This window comes from Rhipicephalus sanguineus, chromosome 9, assembly GCF_013339695.2.
Source record: "Rhipicephalus sanguineus isolate Rsan-2018 chromosome 9, BIME_Rsan_1.4, whole genome shotgun sequence".
In the NCBI taxonomy this organism is placed as follows: Eukaryota; Metazoa; Arthropoda; class Arachnida; order Ixodida; family Ixodidae; genus Rhipicephalus; species Rhipicephalus sanguineus.
In genome coordinates this window covers 120,090,392-120,107,598 of record NC_051184.2, presented here as the reverse complement: position 1 = coordinate 120,107,598, position 17,207 = coordinate 120,090,392, and the positions used below count along the sequence as shown (strand labels likewise).

At 46.2% G+C, this 17,207-nt stretch overlaps 1 protein-coding gene across 4 annotated transcripts in view; it reads left to right on the top strand.

The window, feature by feature from the left end:
* Positions 1–394: 394 nt before the first annotated feature.
* LOC119406082 (3-ketoacyl-CoA thiolase, mitochondrial) overlaps positions 395–17,207 on the top strand; it is a 60,843-nt gene continuing 44,030 nt past the window's right edge. For 3 of the 4 annotated variants that reach the window (XM_049419298.1, XM_049419299.1, XM_049419300.1), the window contains exons 1-3: positions 433–590; positions 12,169–12,335; positions 16,161–16,292. In XM_049419298.1, coding sequence (XP_049275255.1) covers positions 572–590; positions 12,169–12,335; positions 16,161–16,292 — 318 coding nt within the window. In that variant the 5' untranslated portion in view covers positions 433–571. Of the gene's footprint in view, positions 591–12,168; positions 12,336–16,160; positions 16,293–17,207 lie in introns of all 4 variants that reach the window. The other variant, XM_037672941.2, reaches the window with a different exon arrangement.

Sequence of the window (17,207 nt, the reverse complement as noted above, 5' to 3'; positions counted from 1 at the left end):
CGAATAAGCCGTAAAATTGATCACACTTCGCTTCCAAAGCAGCGCAGACTCTATTGAGCTCGCTTGGCGGGACGTTCGCGCTTTAACCTAAGCTATTTCAACGCCATCCAGCCCAGTGAGTAACGCACACGTACTCGGGGGCATGATCCTGACCGCCGTGGGTGTGGGTATATAGAAGATACGTTAAATGTTCACGTTTCTTAACCTCCTGTAATGCTAGCAGCCATCTAAAGAATTATCAGTAGAATAAAATACAGCTAGTAGTCGAGGAACGCCGCGTGACGCGAGCGAACTATAACGAGAATGTGTTCTAGCCAGAACCTAGCAGACGACAAAAGCCGAATCCCCGCCTTTGCGTCCTCGGAGCGCCGTTCGCAGCGCCGCCATCGGTGGCGCACCAGGCGGATTGTTCGCCGGTCACAGCAGTTGTCACACTCCGTGCTTGCTTTCGATTCCTCTCTTTCTCGAAGTGCGACCCAGCCCACCGAGTGAACTCTGCGTAGTGCTGACCTCCAATGTTATACGAAAGCGTCTTGTTTGCTGTTTGACTGAAAAACATCGCCGCAACGAGATGACATCGCTACTGCGAGGTAAACTTGAGAGTGCTTTTTTCTCCTGCATCGATCGACATCCGCCGCATGTTAGTCGCTAAATTTCACTTTGTGACTGTGATGTGTGTTATTTAGTCAAGTGTATCGCTGTAGCGTGTCCCGCCGACCCGGATGCAAAGCGATAAGATACGTTGGGAGGCAGCTGTGGGCAATGAAGAACGTCGCGGTACTAGCGAAGGACATCGCAAGTTTTTCCTCGTTGCTGCTTCCTGATGAATAAAATGTTTGTTGATTTGGATACCGTGCAATTCCTCTGTGCGTGATATCCCCCCTGAAGCGTCGGAAAGAGTCCTAGGCACTTGCTTGTCCAATGTTCTTTAAAAGTTTCCAGTGAAAGTCATTTGCAGTTCGAAAGCGGACCAAGAAAGAGTGCCCGCAAAAGCAGGAGGGTTAGGCGGCAGGTGTGGCCGCCGTCTAACTCTTAACGAACGAAAATAACAAGGCAGCATCTTTCTGTGTGTACAATATTCCGTTACCTGAGAGAAAGGCGTCGGAGAGTTGTTTTGTGTTGTCTTAATCTTGTTTGTGAGTATCGGACAGCTTTTCACCTTCTGCATATATTCTGTTTATATATGCACGCCGTCTGTCAAATATTGGAAATATGTATTCTCTTTGACCATTTGCAAGCCCTTGGTCTTCTCCTGTTGTCCTAGTTAAGAAAAAGGACGGGTCCGTACGATTTTGCGTTGATTACAGGGCACTAAACAAAATTACCCGGAAGGATGTATATCCAGCTATGCCTCGGATTGACGATGCCCTTGACACCTTACAGGGCGCTGAATACTTTTCAAGCCTCGACTTGCGATCTGGCTATTGGCAGATCCCGATGCACGAGTCTGATAAAGAGAAGACCGCATTTGCTACACCTGATGGCCTCTTCGAATTTAATGTGATGCCTTTTGGGCTCTGCAATGCCCCAGCCACATTTGAGCGAATGATCGACACGGTACTGCGGGGCTTAAAATGGAAGACCTGTCTTTGTTACCTGGACGACATCGTCATCTTTTCCTCTAGCTTCTCACAACACCTGGAACGTCTAGACGAGGTACTAACATGTCTAGCCAAAGCCGGTCTCCAGCTCAATACCAAGAAGTGTCGGTTTGCGAGCCGCAGCATCAAAGTGTTGGGTCACGTCGTCAGCAAGCTTGGTATTGAACCTGATCCTGACAAGGTGGCCGCTGTCTTGCACTTTCCTAAACCCACTACGCTAAAGGACCTTCGCAGCTTCCTCGGCTTAGCGTCGTACTTCCGCCGGTTTGTCCGTGATTTCGCCACTATCGCAGCACCTCTTCACAAACTTCTGACCACAAGTGCATCCTTCGTTTGGACGGATGACTGTGAAGCTGCTTTCCAGACCCTCAAGCGATGCCTCACGTCCGGGCCAGTTCTTCGCCATTTCGATCCCACAGCACCTACTATCTTACACACTGACGCAAGTGGGCATGGAATCGGCGCTGTCCTGCTGCAGCTTGACCAGACTTCGCAAGAGCAAGTACTGGCTTACGCGAGTCGCACTCTCTCTCCAGCTGAACGGAATTACACCATCACTGAACAAGAATGTCTGGCCATCGTGTGGTCTGTGCAAAGTTTCGCCCTATTTGTACGGCTGCCGTTTTACGATCGTGACAGACCATCATGCGCTCTGTTGGTTGTCCTCTCTGAAGAACTTGTCAGGACGCCTCAGCCGTTGGGTGCTCCGACTCCAGGAGTATGACTACATTGTCACATACAGGTCGGGTAAGAAACACCAAGATGCCGACGCTTTGTCGCGTTGTCCGCTGTCGCAAAATAACCATGACGCACCTACCTCCTGTGTGGCCACCTCTCAGCGAAGCGACCAGGCCGATGACCAGCCTTAGTCTGATCAAGTCCCACTGCGCCGGCTGACTTGCTTCAGTCCGCAGACATCGCCGCGCTCCAACGTGCAGACACATACTGCCGTACAATCATCGATCGGCTCACTGGCTCATCCCGTGCTCCCAACAGCCGCTTACGACGACAGCTCGCGCGTTTCAAGCTTCACGATGGAGCGCTCCTTCGGTACATTTACCATCCTCTCGGTAACCGATGGGTCCCAGTCATCCCTCGCTCACTTCGACTCCAAGTTTTAGAAGCCTTTCACGACGACCCGACGGCTGGCCACTTAGGTTTTCACAAAACCTACGATCGCATCAAGGCTCGCTGCTTCTGGCCTGGCCTTTCCACTAGTGTTTCCAAGTACGTCGAGTCCTGTTCGTCATGCCAGCACCGAAAACGTTCGACATCTCTTCCCGCCGGCCCTTTACAACCTCTACCGTGCCCGTCCGCTCCCTTCGAGTTCGTGGGCATAGATTTATACGGACCTCTTCCGCTTACACCCGCCGGTCATCGCTGGATCGTTACTGCCGTAGATCACCTAACTCGCTACGCTGAGACGGCAGCTCTTCCTTCTGGTGCTGCCTCCGAAGTCGCAGACTTTGTCCTGCGTGCCATTATCTTACGCCACGGCGCCCCTCGAGTTCTCCTTAGTGACCGTGGCAAGACGTTTCTTTCTCATGTCCTCGCTGAAGTCCTACAGGCCTCTGACACCATCCATAAGACCACCTCGGCATATCACCCGCAGACAAATGGTCTCATCGAGCGCTTTCACCGAACTTTGTCCGACATGATCTCTATGTATGTTCAGCCCGATCACAAGAACTGGGACACAATACTGCCTTTCGTCACGTTTGCCTACAATACTGCCATACAGCGCACTACAAGCTACAGCCCATTTTTCCTCATGTATGGCCGTGCACCGTCTTTTGTTCTGGACACCAGCTTCTTCTCCGCGCCCTCTGTCCCATCAGCGTCCCTTCCAGAAGAGTTCGCTGCCCGCGTCGCCCGCTGCCGTGAAATTGCCCGCGCCAACACCTCTGCCATTCAGGCCAAGAGGAAAGTTCGCTGTGATGAGACACGTAGAGTTGTGTCCTTCCACCCAGGCGACGAAGTGCTCCTCTGGACACCTGTTCGCACACCGGGGCTCTGTGAAAAAATTCGTTCACAGATACCTGGGTCCTTACACCGTGCTTGAACGAACGTCTGCGGTGAATTACCGCGTCACTCCTGTTAGTTCGGCTTCGGACCGCCGCCGTCGCGGTACCGAGATCACCCATGTGTCTCGCCTGAAGCCCTATATCCGGCGTTCGTACCCTTACTAAATGGACGTCTTGCTGACCGCTTTCGTGAAGGGGGAAAATAGTGTGAGCGCTGACTGTGTCGGTCATCATCTTCACTTGTGCATACACATCATCGCGATCATCATCATTGTGTTGGATCGCCGGTGTTCGGTTTTTGGTTCGCGCGCCTTTGCTGTAAATACAACAATCGTTCCGTCGTACCTGACGTCGTCTCACAAGATGGGCAAAACTCGGCAATGTGAAGCTTCTGCAAGCCTATCAGAAAATGAGAACGATTCCTCTATACGTAGCGCTGAAGTGCAGTATGCACCTTTTCAGTTAACCCTCGACGAGGGTTGGCATAATTTTATAAGGGCTTTAACTGCTGCACTCTCAAGGATGGGGCAACAGACAGAATGTAAAATGCTGCTAAGGGGGCCACATCAATCAACAGTGGGCAGCCTACCCGGATTTGCGCCTCACCTCTCTTGTTGGCCCCCAGTGTACTATGACATATTAGACTCACAACTGGCAGTGCCACATGACTCTCAGTGGCGTAGCCAGGGGAGGGCTGACTGGGGCTGCAGCCCCTCCCCCCCCCCTAATACCCCTCACACATGGGCAAAATACAGTACAATGCTTCGCAGTAAGACCATTTCATTGCTCTGAAGGACCCTTTGCAGAAAAGCTGTGATGATAACACATGATACCGCACTAAGTTCCTTAGGTAATTTCTGGCCTCTGCGATTAGCTGTGGTTTCTCAGATGAGCTCCACAAAAAAGGAGAGGGAGTGAAAATAAAGAAGAGGCACTGCTCGTTGAATGAGCGGGACAGAAAACATTAAAAACCGCACTCTTATACAGGGCATTTGTTGATGGTGCCCACAGTGCATACTACAATGCACCACACTATTTACAAAGCAAATGGCACTGCCAGGATTCAACATGGCAGCGCTAGCGACTTGATGCGGGCGTACAAAGGGGAACGTCTCTGCCACAGCAGTGCATATAAGATCACGGAGGGGATTAGGTGGCACCCACGAAGACTTCGCTGAAAGGCTGCATTGTTGACTTGTGCACGCTGTGGGCGAGAGCACCCTCTACATTCGAAAAGTCGATGTAGGATCTGCTTTCCAGAAAAGGAACATTGCTAGGAGGGAGATACCTTTTTTGTCATGTATCACTGCACATGAACGCCTTTTCAGAAGATGTGCACTGACGTAAAGGACCTTAGAGTGCCCTTGTGTCAGGCTATAAAACGATGAAGTGACCATGTGCTGCACGCGCTGGGAACGAAGACATCACTCAGTTTCCGTGAGAAAATCGTAGGTGCAGGATGCATGCGACATCTCTTTAGACACATCATCATCATCATCATCAGCCTGTCTACGCCCACTGCAGGGCAAAGGCCTCTCCCATGTTCCGCCAATCAACCCGGTCCTGTGCTTTCTGCTGCCACGTAATACCTGCAAACTTAATCTCATCTACCCACCTGATTTTCTGTCTCCCCCTCACGCGTTTGCCATCTCTTGGAATCCAGTCAGTTACCCTTAATGACCACCGGTTGTCCTGCCGACGTGCTACGTGCCCAGCCCATATCCATTTCTTCTTCTTGATTTCAACTATGATGTCATTAACCTCCGTTTGTTCCCTGACCCACTCTGCTCTCTTCCTGTCTCTTAAGGTTACACCTATCATTTTCCTTTCCATCGCTCGCTGCGTCGTCCTCAATTTAAGTTGAACCCTCTTTGTATCTCCAGGTTTCTGCTCCGTAGGTAAGTACCGGTAAGATGCAGCTGTTATATACCTTCCTCTTGAGGGATAGTGGTAGATTACCATTCATGATTTGATAATGCTTGCCGAATGAGCCCCAACCCATCCTTATTCTTCTAGTTATTTCACTCTCATGGTTCGGCTCCACGGTTACTACCTGTCCTAAGTAGACGTACTCCTTTACAACTTCCAGTGTCTCGCCACCTATCGCAAAGCGCTGTTCTCTACCAAGATTGTTCCACATTACTTTAGTTTTATGCATATTAATTTTCAGACCTACTCTTCTACTTTCCGTATCCAGTTCAGTAATCATGAGCTGCAATTCGTCTCCCGCGTTACTCATCAATGCAATGTCATCAGCGAATCGTAGGTTACTGAGATACTCTCCATTAACTCTTATCCCTAGCTCTTCCCAATCTAGGGCCCTGAAAACCTCCTGTAAACACGCGGTGAATAACATTGGAGAGATCGTGTCTCCCTGCCGTACGCCCTTCTTTATTGGGATTCTGTCGCTTTCTTTATGGAGGACTATAGTGGCTGTGGATCCGCTGTAGATTTTTTCCATTATGTTTATACACACAAGAATGTTCCAAAGACAGGTGAATTCAGGATTGTAAAAGGTTTACTCCGATTTGACACAACAATTATTAACAAAATGACATAGACATTTCACCACCTATGCACTGTTGTGCCATTGCCTTGCCGGCCCCAGCCGCCATTCCTCCCATGCTTTATAGCTACTGAAAACAACATTTCTGAGCGGGATGGAAGGGCAAAACAATAGCACTCTGCGCACTTGCGGTGTCACCTCTCCGATGCCGTGCAGATCCTCTCACCAGTCTGGCCTTGTCCCATCCAGGTGCGACTAAGTGGGGTCAACGAGCCGCCAATTCCCCACAAACGGTCATTTGAGGTGTCGATCTTCAACCTCTAAACCCTACGTCGTCAACTGGACATAACTTTTGAGGTGCAGGTGTGCTTTTTTATTATGCACCTACCGGTGCTGCAGGGTTGTTGGAATCCTGGTCACCGCATGGAGAGGAAAAAGGGTAGGTGGACCCCACCCATGTTATTTAATCCGGCGCACTGAAGAGTGTGGATGCCTGTTCACTGCGATTGAATGATGTAAATACTTGTACATAAAAGCATTTTCTTCTATCAACTTGTCCTGCTGACTGCTCTGGGCACAATGCCCACTCGTGTCCACACCGGCCACGCTACCCAAGTCACAACAGCACCCATGCACACCCCTGCACAGGACATAGCTTCGACCTAAACGATGCCACGACGTTGGCTCTGGCACGAGAGTGGGACAGAAGAAAACTCCTGTAATCGTGGCTCATCCGTCTCAAACCATCGGCTTACAACAAATGCTGGTCAAACCCCACTCATTTGTTGCCAGTGTATAGAGAATGCCACCTGCCAAGGGGGTGAAACTAGACTCCCTGGGAATAACTGCTCTACAATTCCATCTGACACAAGAAGACTCGGCAGCATTCTGCGGGACTGCTCGACTCCTTAGCTCTCGGGACATACCAACGTCGCCTGCTCATTCGTATGCCAGCTTTTACATTTGAACTTTTGTATAGTTAGCCACTGTCAAGCATATGCTTTGAAACTGTTGGTGAGTTGCGATTTGAGCGTTTATATGCACACACAAACATATGCGTGTGTGTCAGTCCCCCCCCCCCAAAAATATTTCTGGCTACGGCACCGATCACTCTATAGCAGGTCGTCAGTAAACGTGCTCCTGCCAAAGCTGTCTGTCAAGTGGAGAGAGTATTGCCCACACCTTTGGACACATGGATTACCTTACCTGTTTTGCTCATTGTCATAACACTTTGAAAATATGCCTCCTTTTTTTCTTTACTGTTTTCCTCATTGTGCTTGACTTGATACCTTTTTTTGTGCATGTCATATTTTGAGTTAGATAAATGGCCAGAGGCAGGCTAGTTGGTACATGTCTCAAAGGAGGAATTAACAACGCAAACACGAGACGTACAAAAGAAAACACAGGGATGGGCAGTGAGTGCCGACTGATTATTTATTGGAAGAAGCCGAGAAAGTAAACTTAAGAAAAATAATAAATAACAAAACTAGCATGCACAAAGACTAGGTGACATTTCCATCCAGTAAGGGACATCAGCGGACTCCCCTTTCTAGTACTTTCAGAGATGGCACACTTGCACACTGCTTGACCCTTTGGCTGATAGACGCTTTAAAAACCTCCTTAGCGCACCTGTCACGGTAGCGTTTTAGGAGGGTAGCATCTGACAAGCTGGGGCTGCATCCATGCTTGGCACAGTATGTTGCAAGATAGTCCCAGGCACCAGTTTTTAATGAATTAGCATGTTCTAGAAGTCATTCATTGATACACCTCCCAGCCTGTCGCATATACACCTTGCCGCATGGACATTGAATTTCATAGACAATGCATGTTGCACACTTGGTGAAGGGCTTGGTGTGTTTCTTGGAACAAGTGGCACTGCCTCTTCCCTTTCGTTCACAAGGCAACACATAGCACCTCGTTATTGTTATTTTGTTATTATTATTTATTATAATTATGTTTATTTATTTATTTCGTATGTATATATCTTGGTTTCTTCCAATAAATAATCACTTGGCTGTCAGCACCCTTCCTCGTGCTTGTTTTTCAGTGTCCCGTATTTGCACTGTTAATTCCTGCTGTGTGAGCTGGTGTTGCGAAAGGAACAGGACAGGTGAAGGGGACTTGAGTTAGCAGTGACAGGAGTCTGCTAGTGCTATCAGTGCACTGGTAGACAGCATTCGAAATTGAAAACAATACCAAACCTAAACTGGCAACACTTACGTTGTATTGCATTTTGACTATCTCTCCGCCAGTCTACATAATGCCTTTGGTCAAGTCCGTACCTAAAGCAGCGTATCGAGCCAAACCTGAGCCTAAAGAAACAATGGTTGCAGGTTCAAGCATATATGGTGAGAATGAAAGTGACTCTTCAGGATAATTGCTTTGCTGGCTGAATCCCAATAGCAGAACGTGACAGGTGGCATGGTGTGCTCTAGGTGGCAGGAGCAGGGTGTACGGACATCTGCACCTACACGATCGCACTTCTGGGTTTGGCCATGCTGCTACCATTCTGCAGCTAAAACGTTGCTTCAAGGATCACAGGATTGCCTAGTTCCCAATATGGCCATTAAGTTACTCACTACTACTACTGGCAAAACCGTATTAATCACTGTGCTATCACTCTACATCGAGAGGATAATAGACAGTTTCGTCCAGAATTGAAAATAGGCACACCGACCATAGAGTTTCCTAATAATACATTACAGGGAAATCTGCTGCTAGTGTCTATGGGAGCTGCAAACCACGGCGCCTCAGCCAGCAGGGGAATGATGGGTAGTACACGGATTTGTCTAAACTTCATTCTTTCGGCTCCGTTTGGCTCCGCTTCGCCTGTAGCCACTCTGTTGCAAGACCAAATTCAGCAAAAGTTCAACAGTTCCACGTCACCACCTTGACCTTTTAGGCTCACCATTTCAAATTGGGTCACAGAGTTCACAACGATCCAGTCTTTTTATCCGAAACAAATGCAATACATAACAATAAACAAAGCCATAAGTGCGTTCGAAGCCGCAAGCACGAAGGTTAGGCAAATCCGTGTACTACCCATCATTCCCATGGTGGCTGAGCGATCGCAGCACCGGAGTTGCCTCTAGTAAATATTGTAGGAAATTCTATGGCACCTACAAGTTGACTTGCATGGCTTGTTGTAGCAATAACGCTATGGCCACATTTTACAGTGGCTGATAACGGCACAGAAAATGTGCTTCCGTTGTATTCCAGTGATCATTGCGCATTTGTCTCAACTCCTTGTCATGGCGTACTCGGCACAAGACTATGGAATATTTAGCATGTCAGGAAGCATCAGTGGCCGGAACTACTGATATTTCAAAAATAGAAACGGCAAAATCTCGTTTGATAGCTTTTCTTTGATACCAGCTACAAGTTTGAAGTTAAATAATTCATGCAGTATAATAGCTTTCTCTGTTACCACATCTTGCATGTTGTACTCTGTCAAGTAGCCAGCAATTACTTCGAGCAAGATAACACTTTTTGCTGGGCAATACTGACTGAATTGACTATGCTGCATACCTTATGGCTTGGGGTCAGCTTCAACTCTGCGCCCACATTCTCAAACACATTCTCAAAGAGTCCTCAACTGAAAGCTCCACACCACTGGCTTGAGCGCAATGCAACCCCTATACTGAAGAAGGTGCTATGCTTGTCAAGAATATCCACCTACTGTCACGGAAGCTTGGTGTTCACTTCTGCCATTTCTCACAAATCGAGGTGCAGTGTTTGGTGATTCGAGAATACTGGGGTAAATATTTGACGAAGAGGATGCTAATGCACAAGGTGATGCAACAAAACGCTTAAAGCGGCAGGTTATAAGTTTAAAGTGACAGCGAATAATTGTTTTCCTCAGTGTACAGTGGGGTTGGGCTTTGCGATATTAACGTTATGAAACCATAGCGTGGGTTTCTGAGAGATGCATAGTGGACAGCTTTGAGTCAATTTTCATCACATGGTGTTGTTTAAGGTGCACATTTCACGGGCTTATCTGGCTCCATATAAGCTCGTGAAAGTGCGACTGGCGCAGCCAGTAACTGAACCTGCAACCTGATGCTGTGTAGCATAATACCACAGCCACTGATTTACCATGTGAGGTGCCTAAAAGAAATTGTCTTCTATGCACGTGATAGATGGGGAAGGTTGTTGTCTTCTGTGTTAGTTCTTGGCAATACAGAAACGAACCAGTGACTGTTTGGCAGCAAAGAACACGGGCTTTATATGTGGGACCTGTACAAGGAAAGAAGGGGAATGGGTCAAGGGCTTGTTCCTTTGTTGGACACAACTTAATGAAAACGACTGACTAGAAGCCAGTGAAGGTATTGGGGACACTATTTGTTGTCGTCAACTGTAGTTTATTAAATTGTGACATAAGTGGAAAGGAATTAAAATGAAGAAAACATTGCCACTAATAGGGACCAAACCTTGGGACCACACATTCAATGCTCTACCGATTGAGCAATGGCAGCGGTCGTTCTCCCGTCCAGTTCATTGGGTATTTCTGTCCACGTAATGCCGCGAGTGTTAGCCAGCACCACTCGTAGCCATGACGGGGTGTGTGGACAGGGACCAAAGGTTGTAGGTTTGGTCCCTACCGGCGCAAAGTTGTTTTTTCGTTTATGTCATAATTACTACACTACAATTAATGTCTCCTGTGGCTTTCTTGGCTTCATTGTTGGTCGGTTTCATCAAGATTACACAGTGCAACTCACATTCAAGTATGGTTGTCCAATATACTTTATGAACGAAGGAATGACGACATTTAGCAAAGCAATGAACTGGACTCACTTGAGGACATTCGTTGTTTATATCCTATAGACTAATGAGATTAGAAAGAGGGTGGAAAGCACAGTGTTCTTTGTGTCATCTTCATTCCATCCTCATTGGTTCTGGTTGTGCAAGGCATTGGAAGCATGAGTTTATTGGTTTGTGATGTTTTGCTGCAGGGCGAATGACAACAAAGAACTTGTGTGTTGACGTAGTTTTGTATGTCCCCTCATCCTTCTTTGTCATTGTCTCCCCGCCTCCTCTCTTAGGCGCTATGTAGACTGTACACTCTAAGCCAAAATCGAGTATTTGGGGAGTATTTCTGCCACACAACAATAATCGTCATCTGGCTCACTCGCGTTTCCTTTCTTGAAAACCCAGCTCTCGTCACTTTCCTGTCAAGAATGCTATGTCGCGCTGATAACGCGCGCGCCGTTCGTGACCGGAAGTGCCGCGACCGCGGTGATAACGCGAGGAAAGCACGCGAGGTGGATGACGATTGTTGTTGTGTGGCAGAAACACTCCCAAAATACTCGATTTTGGCTTAGAGTGTAGTTCTATTTTAGTCACAGACATATGAAATGTAACATAACTGCACACAATAAATGGGCAAAGTACTTTTCACATTGCCATTTCCAGCTTCTTCTTTATTGTCCTCTGCATTCCCTGCAGCCTTCTTGGCATGGATTATCTCACCTTGCTCCTCAACTGCTTGAGTTTGCTTGATGAAACAAACATTATATGAAAAAGTAGAATACCTTTCACTAGCAATATATCAGAAGTGTGATCTCAATGTGCTACTTATCGGTTGCCGTAATTATGTAATTATGTTGATACTAGTCATAATTATATTGATATTACATGTATGTATCAGCAAAAGCAGAAAGGGGAGATACCCACAATAACTTTTTCACATTCAAATTGTCAATGTACAGTACTCACGGATTTTTTTAGTATAATTACTGCTATACAAAATTGCTCGAGATAACCACGTCGTGTCGCGATGAATCAGGTCTCTAAAGACAGGCTGGCTCTGATGTTCGCGTTCAAGTCGAAATTACGCCAATATGATCCAAATTGAAGACGGTGTAAACGAATGAATGTGCGTTACTTAGCCCTAAATTGTCCCGTTTCAATCCGTAAGTACTGTACTTCCTTAGCCCCCCTGTCGCTGCATGACGACGAGATGCCAAGTGAGTGGCGCTGAGCCTGAAAAGAGGCACGTGTGGTCTGTGTGCTGTATCAAGTGTTTTCTGAATTACAGGAGTGTACATTGTAGGTGCCAAGCGCACTCCGTTTGGTGCCATGGGAGGCAAGCTAAAGGACCACACACCGACACAAATGGCTGTGGTCGCTGGGAAGGCAGCTCTGGAGAGTGCAGGAGTGAAGCCGGAAAATGTGGACGTCTGTGTTGGTGGTATCGTGAACCAGGTAAGCGTAGTTAAAAGTGCAGCTTCAACTCCAACTTGGCTTTGACGACACCTACGCGAGTGTTTGGTGTGTGCATACCTGCCAACTCTCCAGATTATCCCGGGAGACTCCCAATTTCTGACCTGTCCTCCCAGTTGTATGGGCACAACCATAAATCTCCCAATAAAGATCCCTAACCCCCACCTGACTTGAAAATAACAAATGACGGCGGTTCTAAAAGTTTTCCAGCCTTGAGGAGCCCCAACAGCTTGCTGCAAGACCTTCCCTGCTACCCAGGGAGGGCAGGCCACTGCGTTTATGTGTGGCCTTCATTATTTAAGGTGCAGCATGTTATCTTCATCTCGACGAGGAACTCGGGATAACGTCATATTGCAGTGCATGCAAAGTTAGCCTCGCCATCGTGCCATGTTATGCGGTGAAGCGTGATAAGTGTTAGAGGGGGCTATAAAATTTCTCGAGTCATAGCACGTCTTTCCTGCCCGCGTGTGTAATTAATTACACATGTGTGCTATAATTACAAGCACCGATATGATTGGCGGCATCTAAAAGCACTACTGCAATCATTCACAGCTGTGTATGACGGTTCTGTGGCCCTGGTAGGCAATAAATCAAGATGTTTGGTTTTTAGAGCGTAGCTTTCTTTGCCTCCAAGTTGCTCTCGCTTGCTTTGCTGTGGCTTGGGACGTGCGTGCCGCTGGGTTCCACGACAGCAGTGGCGCCAGTCGTGAAGAAGAAATATGGCGGCTCTCTCTTTTCACTCCGCTTTCACCTCCCTCCGACAATGCTGTCTCACGATCCCTAATGGGCTCCAGAAACAAGCGTCTCTCCTCGAGCCACTGCTGTGCTATACTGGTTGTCCAGGGACAGCAAAAGGAAAGTTGAGGGCACTGGCCTCTAAAGGAATAAGACGCACTGACCTCATCTGTGGTCCCCTCCCCCCTTGTCAATCCAGTGAACGTAGAGGTTGAGCTTATCAACAGTGGAGACAAGTGGAGATATGCTGTGCTGGCCACACCATTCTATCGGCAACGCAAATGAAAGAGTTCCTTGCCTTACTTCATTCAGTGCACACAAGGGGCTTCCTTGCTCCGACGACAGCCAGGACAAGATAACGTGGTTGGTTTTCACTGGAGATTAGAACGTCAACCTTCGAAAACGGGCAGACCGGTGGTTCAAGGAAGATGTCTATCGCGTGCATCTTGTTAGCTGTCACTTTTCGCACTGATCACTGCACACGTGAAGAACTTGCGGTGCGATTGACCACGTTTTTGTGAGGGCGATTGAGATGTTCATTATCTCTCATTACGTCTCGTACTTCTTGACGCAATCCCTACTGCTCACTGTTATGCAATATCAACAACTACACCAAGCACAGTAACACTTAAAGAGATGCGACACACACATTCATTCCAAACCAGTTATGCCACGATGCTCACGCAACAATTTAAAGTGGTGCTAGTTGAATTCGATTCTTCAGTTCAGAACAGTAACATTAATGACGATGCATAACATAAAAAAAAAAAAATTCCTGTGAGTGGTGGTACTGGCATGTGGCTTAAGAGACAAAGATGTGCGCTGTGTGTCTAATACATGGACGTGTGTTTTATGTTATACAGATGCTAATGCATCAAAATGTATGCTTCATCGGGTCAAATTTCTACCGTTTCAATACATTTGCGTACAGATGTCCATATTTATTGTTCCGTTGGCATAATTTTCTTACATTCTTGCATCAAGGTCACTAAAAGCTTCACTTTACATTTCTTTCTTTTTTTATTGTGTCCCCATGCCTCCAACTTGTTTTGTGATTCTCTAGATTTTTGAGTTCGCATGGTTGCAGGTATGTGTGGGTTTTAAAGTGAAGTACAGCTGACACCCTTTTTGTCGAGCCTGAATATGTAATAAAATTCTGTTCACCCATCACCATCGGATTTCCTGCAACCCACTTTCTGCAGAATATCAGCAGCGCAGAGTGCACTCCAAGGTTGCCTACCACTGTCAAAGATACGCTACGGTTCAGTGGCAGGATCACATGTGAACCCCTGTCTGTTTAGGGAACAGGATTTTTCTTGATTCATGAGGCAACAGAACCCAATAGTAATGACATTCTATGTTTCTAAGGTGCCAATGCTACACCTTAGAAACGTTTGAGCTTAGTAAAATGGCAAGCCCCGTTCTGCTGTCCACTGTGTTTGCTGTAAACAGGTGCTCTCATTTCTCTGGGTGTCTTGGAAAGCTTGGGGATAACTTAAGCTTACATAGTATTCTTACACACATAAGACTCACAAATCCTCTCATTGAACCAACTGCTTGACCAATTCATAACAGTTTCGTGGTATATAAGGAAAAAAGGTCTACTGTAGTATCTATAAGAAATAGAAGTATGATGTAAGGTCTAGTAGACTTTAGAAAAAGTGCTGAGAATTGGGTCTCTAAAAAGTTTTGTCACAAATCATACAAATATCTGGCTGCACAATTAGAGATGTCCTACTTCTTCAAGTTAGCCACTGTAGCATTTGAACAGGACAAATGTAATGCTAAGGGAATTTGCAGCTTCTGTGAGAGCGTTACTGTATTCGTATGGATTTTGGAATGTGCCACTCACTGGCTTGTGGCATATTTTATAGTCATGCGATAAGTTAATACCATCCACTTCAATTAAATGTCTAGCGTGTGGTGCGTTGCTTTTTATGGCCAATTAAAAATAGTCTGCGAAGTTGGCGATTCGGTGTCATTTTTTTATGTTGCAATTTATAAAACTATTTTTCTTTAATACAAGCCCCGAATCCCTCTCTGTGACAGGCACATTATAAATTTTGTCTTTTAAATGTAGCAGACCTCATTGCATAAAGGCAAACAGCATTCGTGTTCTGGTATATTTTCATAATAGGATCTTATTATATTGTTCCTACTGTACATGTTGTCTTCTGTGTAGAAGTGTTTCTCTGCCAAAAATTCTTTTTTTTTTCTTTGATGTACAGTATGTTGTATTCATGTGAACTTTGATCGCTCTGACTAGTTTGACTGTTGGGTGCTGTCAAGTGGACAGTAAGCCCTCTTTAAGGGCTGCTGTTTAACGCTATTTTAAATTCCCGATCAATTTTCATGAAACTGGCTGACATTATGCATAATTGTGAGCTGGTTTCAAATGCGTGATCATATTTCTTGTAGAATATGTAGTTTTTAAAATGTCAAACATTTCGTGTGCCTTTTCCAGGAAAAGTGTTTTCTAAACTGGGGAGTATTACAAAGTAATTCAGCACATCACAGTGGTCTGGAATGGGAACTGTATGCAATAAGAAAAAAAATATGGACGTTCTAAACCTATCTGAACAAAATTTGTGGAATGCTGAACATTTGCCAACTGGGATTTCGGTCACATGTGTTCAACATACCTTAACTTTTGTTCAAATGGGTTTAGACCTTCCATTCTTGTATTCTTGCATACAGTTCTATTTCTATATTATCGTGGTATACCGGTCTAATTCATTTTTTTCTCAGTTTAGGGAAAATCTTGCACTGGAAAAGGCCCATAAATTGCTCGAGACTTTAAGATGTACATATTTCACCGGAAAAGTGATTGCATACTTGAAAACAGCTCGCAGATATACATAAACTCGGCAAGTTTCAGCAATGAAGAATTTTTAAAAAAAGAATGGTTCTTAATTAAGATGCTCACTGCAGCAGCTTTTCATTCCTGTCCCAAAAGGGAGGAATGAAGTTTAGTGTTGGTATCTGATTCTGAGCTTCTGTGTAGGGGCAATGGGTCACAGGAATTGGCAACCAGGCCTTAGGGAATTTTTCGTGCCACTCTTTTTTTCTAAGGTTGCCGCGAAAGACACTCCCTACTGCTCGAGGCACGTGGCCCTGCACTGCGGTCTGCCGCAGAAAACACCATCGCTCAACGTCAACCGGCTCTGTGGCTCTGGTTTCCAGGCGGCAGTCAATGGTGTTCAGGTAAAGCGGCGTTGAGGCAAGCCCTGCTCAAACGTGGCTCTACCGCCATTCCTGGTCTCTGCAGAACGAAGCGGCTGTGTGTTTTCGAACATCTAAAACTCAGTGTGAAAATGACACTGACACGAGAAGAAATTACGAGTCAACACCTTTGTGTGTCCGTGTGATTCTTGCACTGAATTTCAAGATTTTTAAGAACCATAAACAACTAGGCGAGGCGTGGATTTGTCTACTGTGTAGTTTTGCATGGCAATATGTTCAGACTGCCATTCTGGTGTTGTTTGTCAAGTTCCTCTCAGCTTTGGTCACTTCAGCATATGACACACAAACTGTTGCATCACTTGTAGCTGAAGTGAGCGTAAAAGGTCATTAACCATAGGATCAGCATCTGATCTTTTCTTGCATTGTTATGATTTTAAGTGCAGGCCAAAATTTCATGAATGCTCAGTTTTGTACAGGCGCAAGAAGAGAGAAATATGTCTTACGGTTGAGCCTTGGCATACCAGTGCAAGTGCAATGCATGAACCAGCCTTCGATTAACTTGAACAAAGAAGGAATGAAGTGCCTCCCGCATAGACCCGCCTGATTGGTGGGTGGCATGGCTATTTCTCAGCTTGTGTTTAATTCCACCACAGTGCACCTTTCACGGCATCTGCTTCTCTTCTCTTGTGTCCTCATTCCTTACTTTTTACCTATGATGTACGATTTCTTGTTGACAGCTTTCATAGGCGCTAATAGGAACAGCATTGTAGTGTATTAGGATGGTGTGCCCCACAGGTATTATCGAGAGCAATATGGGCTGGAACGCCATATTCGTGCTTATTCAGCGCTTATTTGTAATGTACTGATATGAATGTGACATATGGAATTGCAAGAGATGCCTTTCTGTTTGAGCATTTGGTGTCATGAACACTTTTG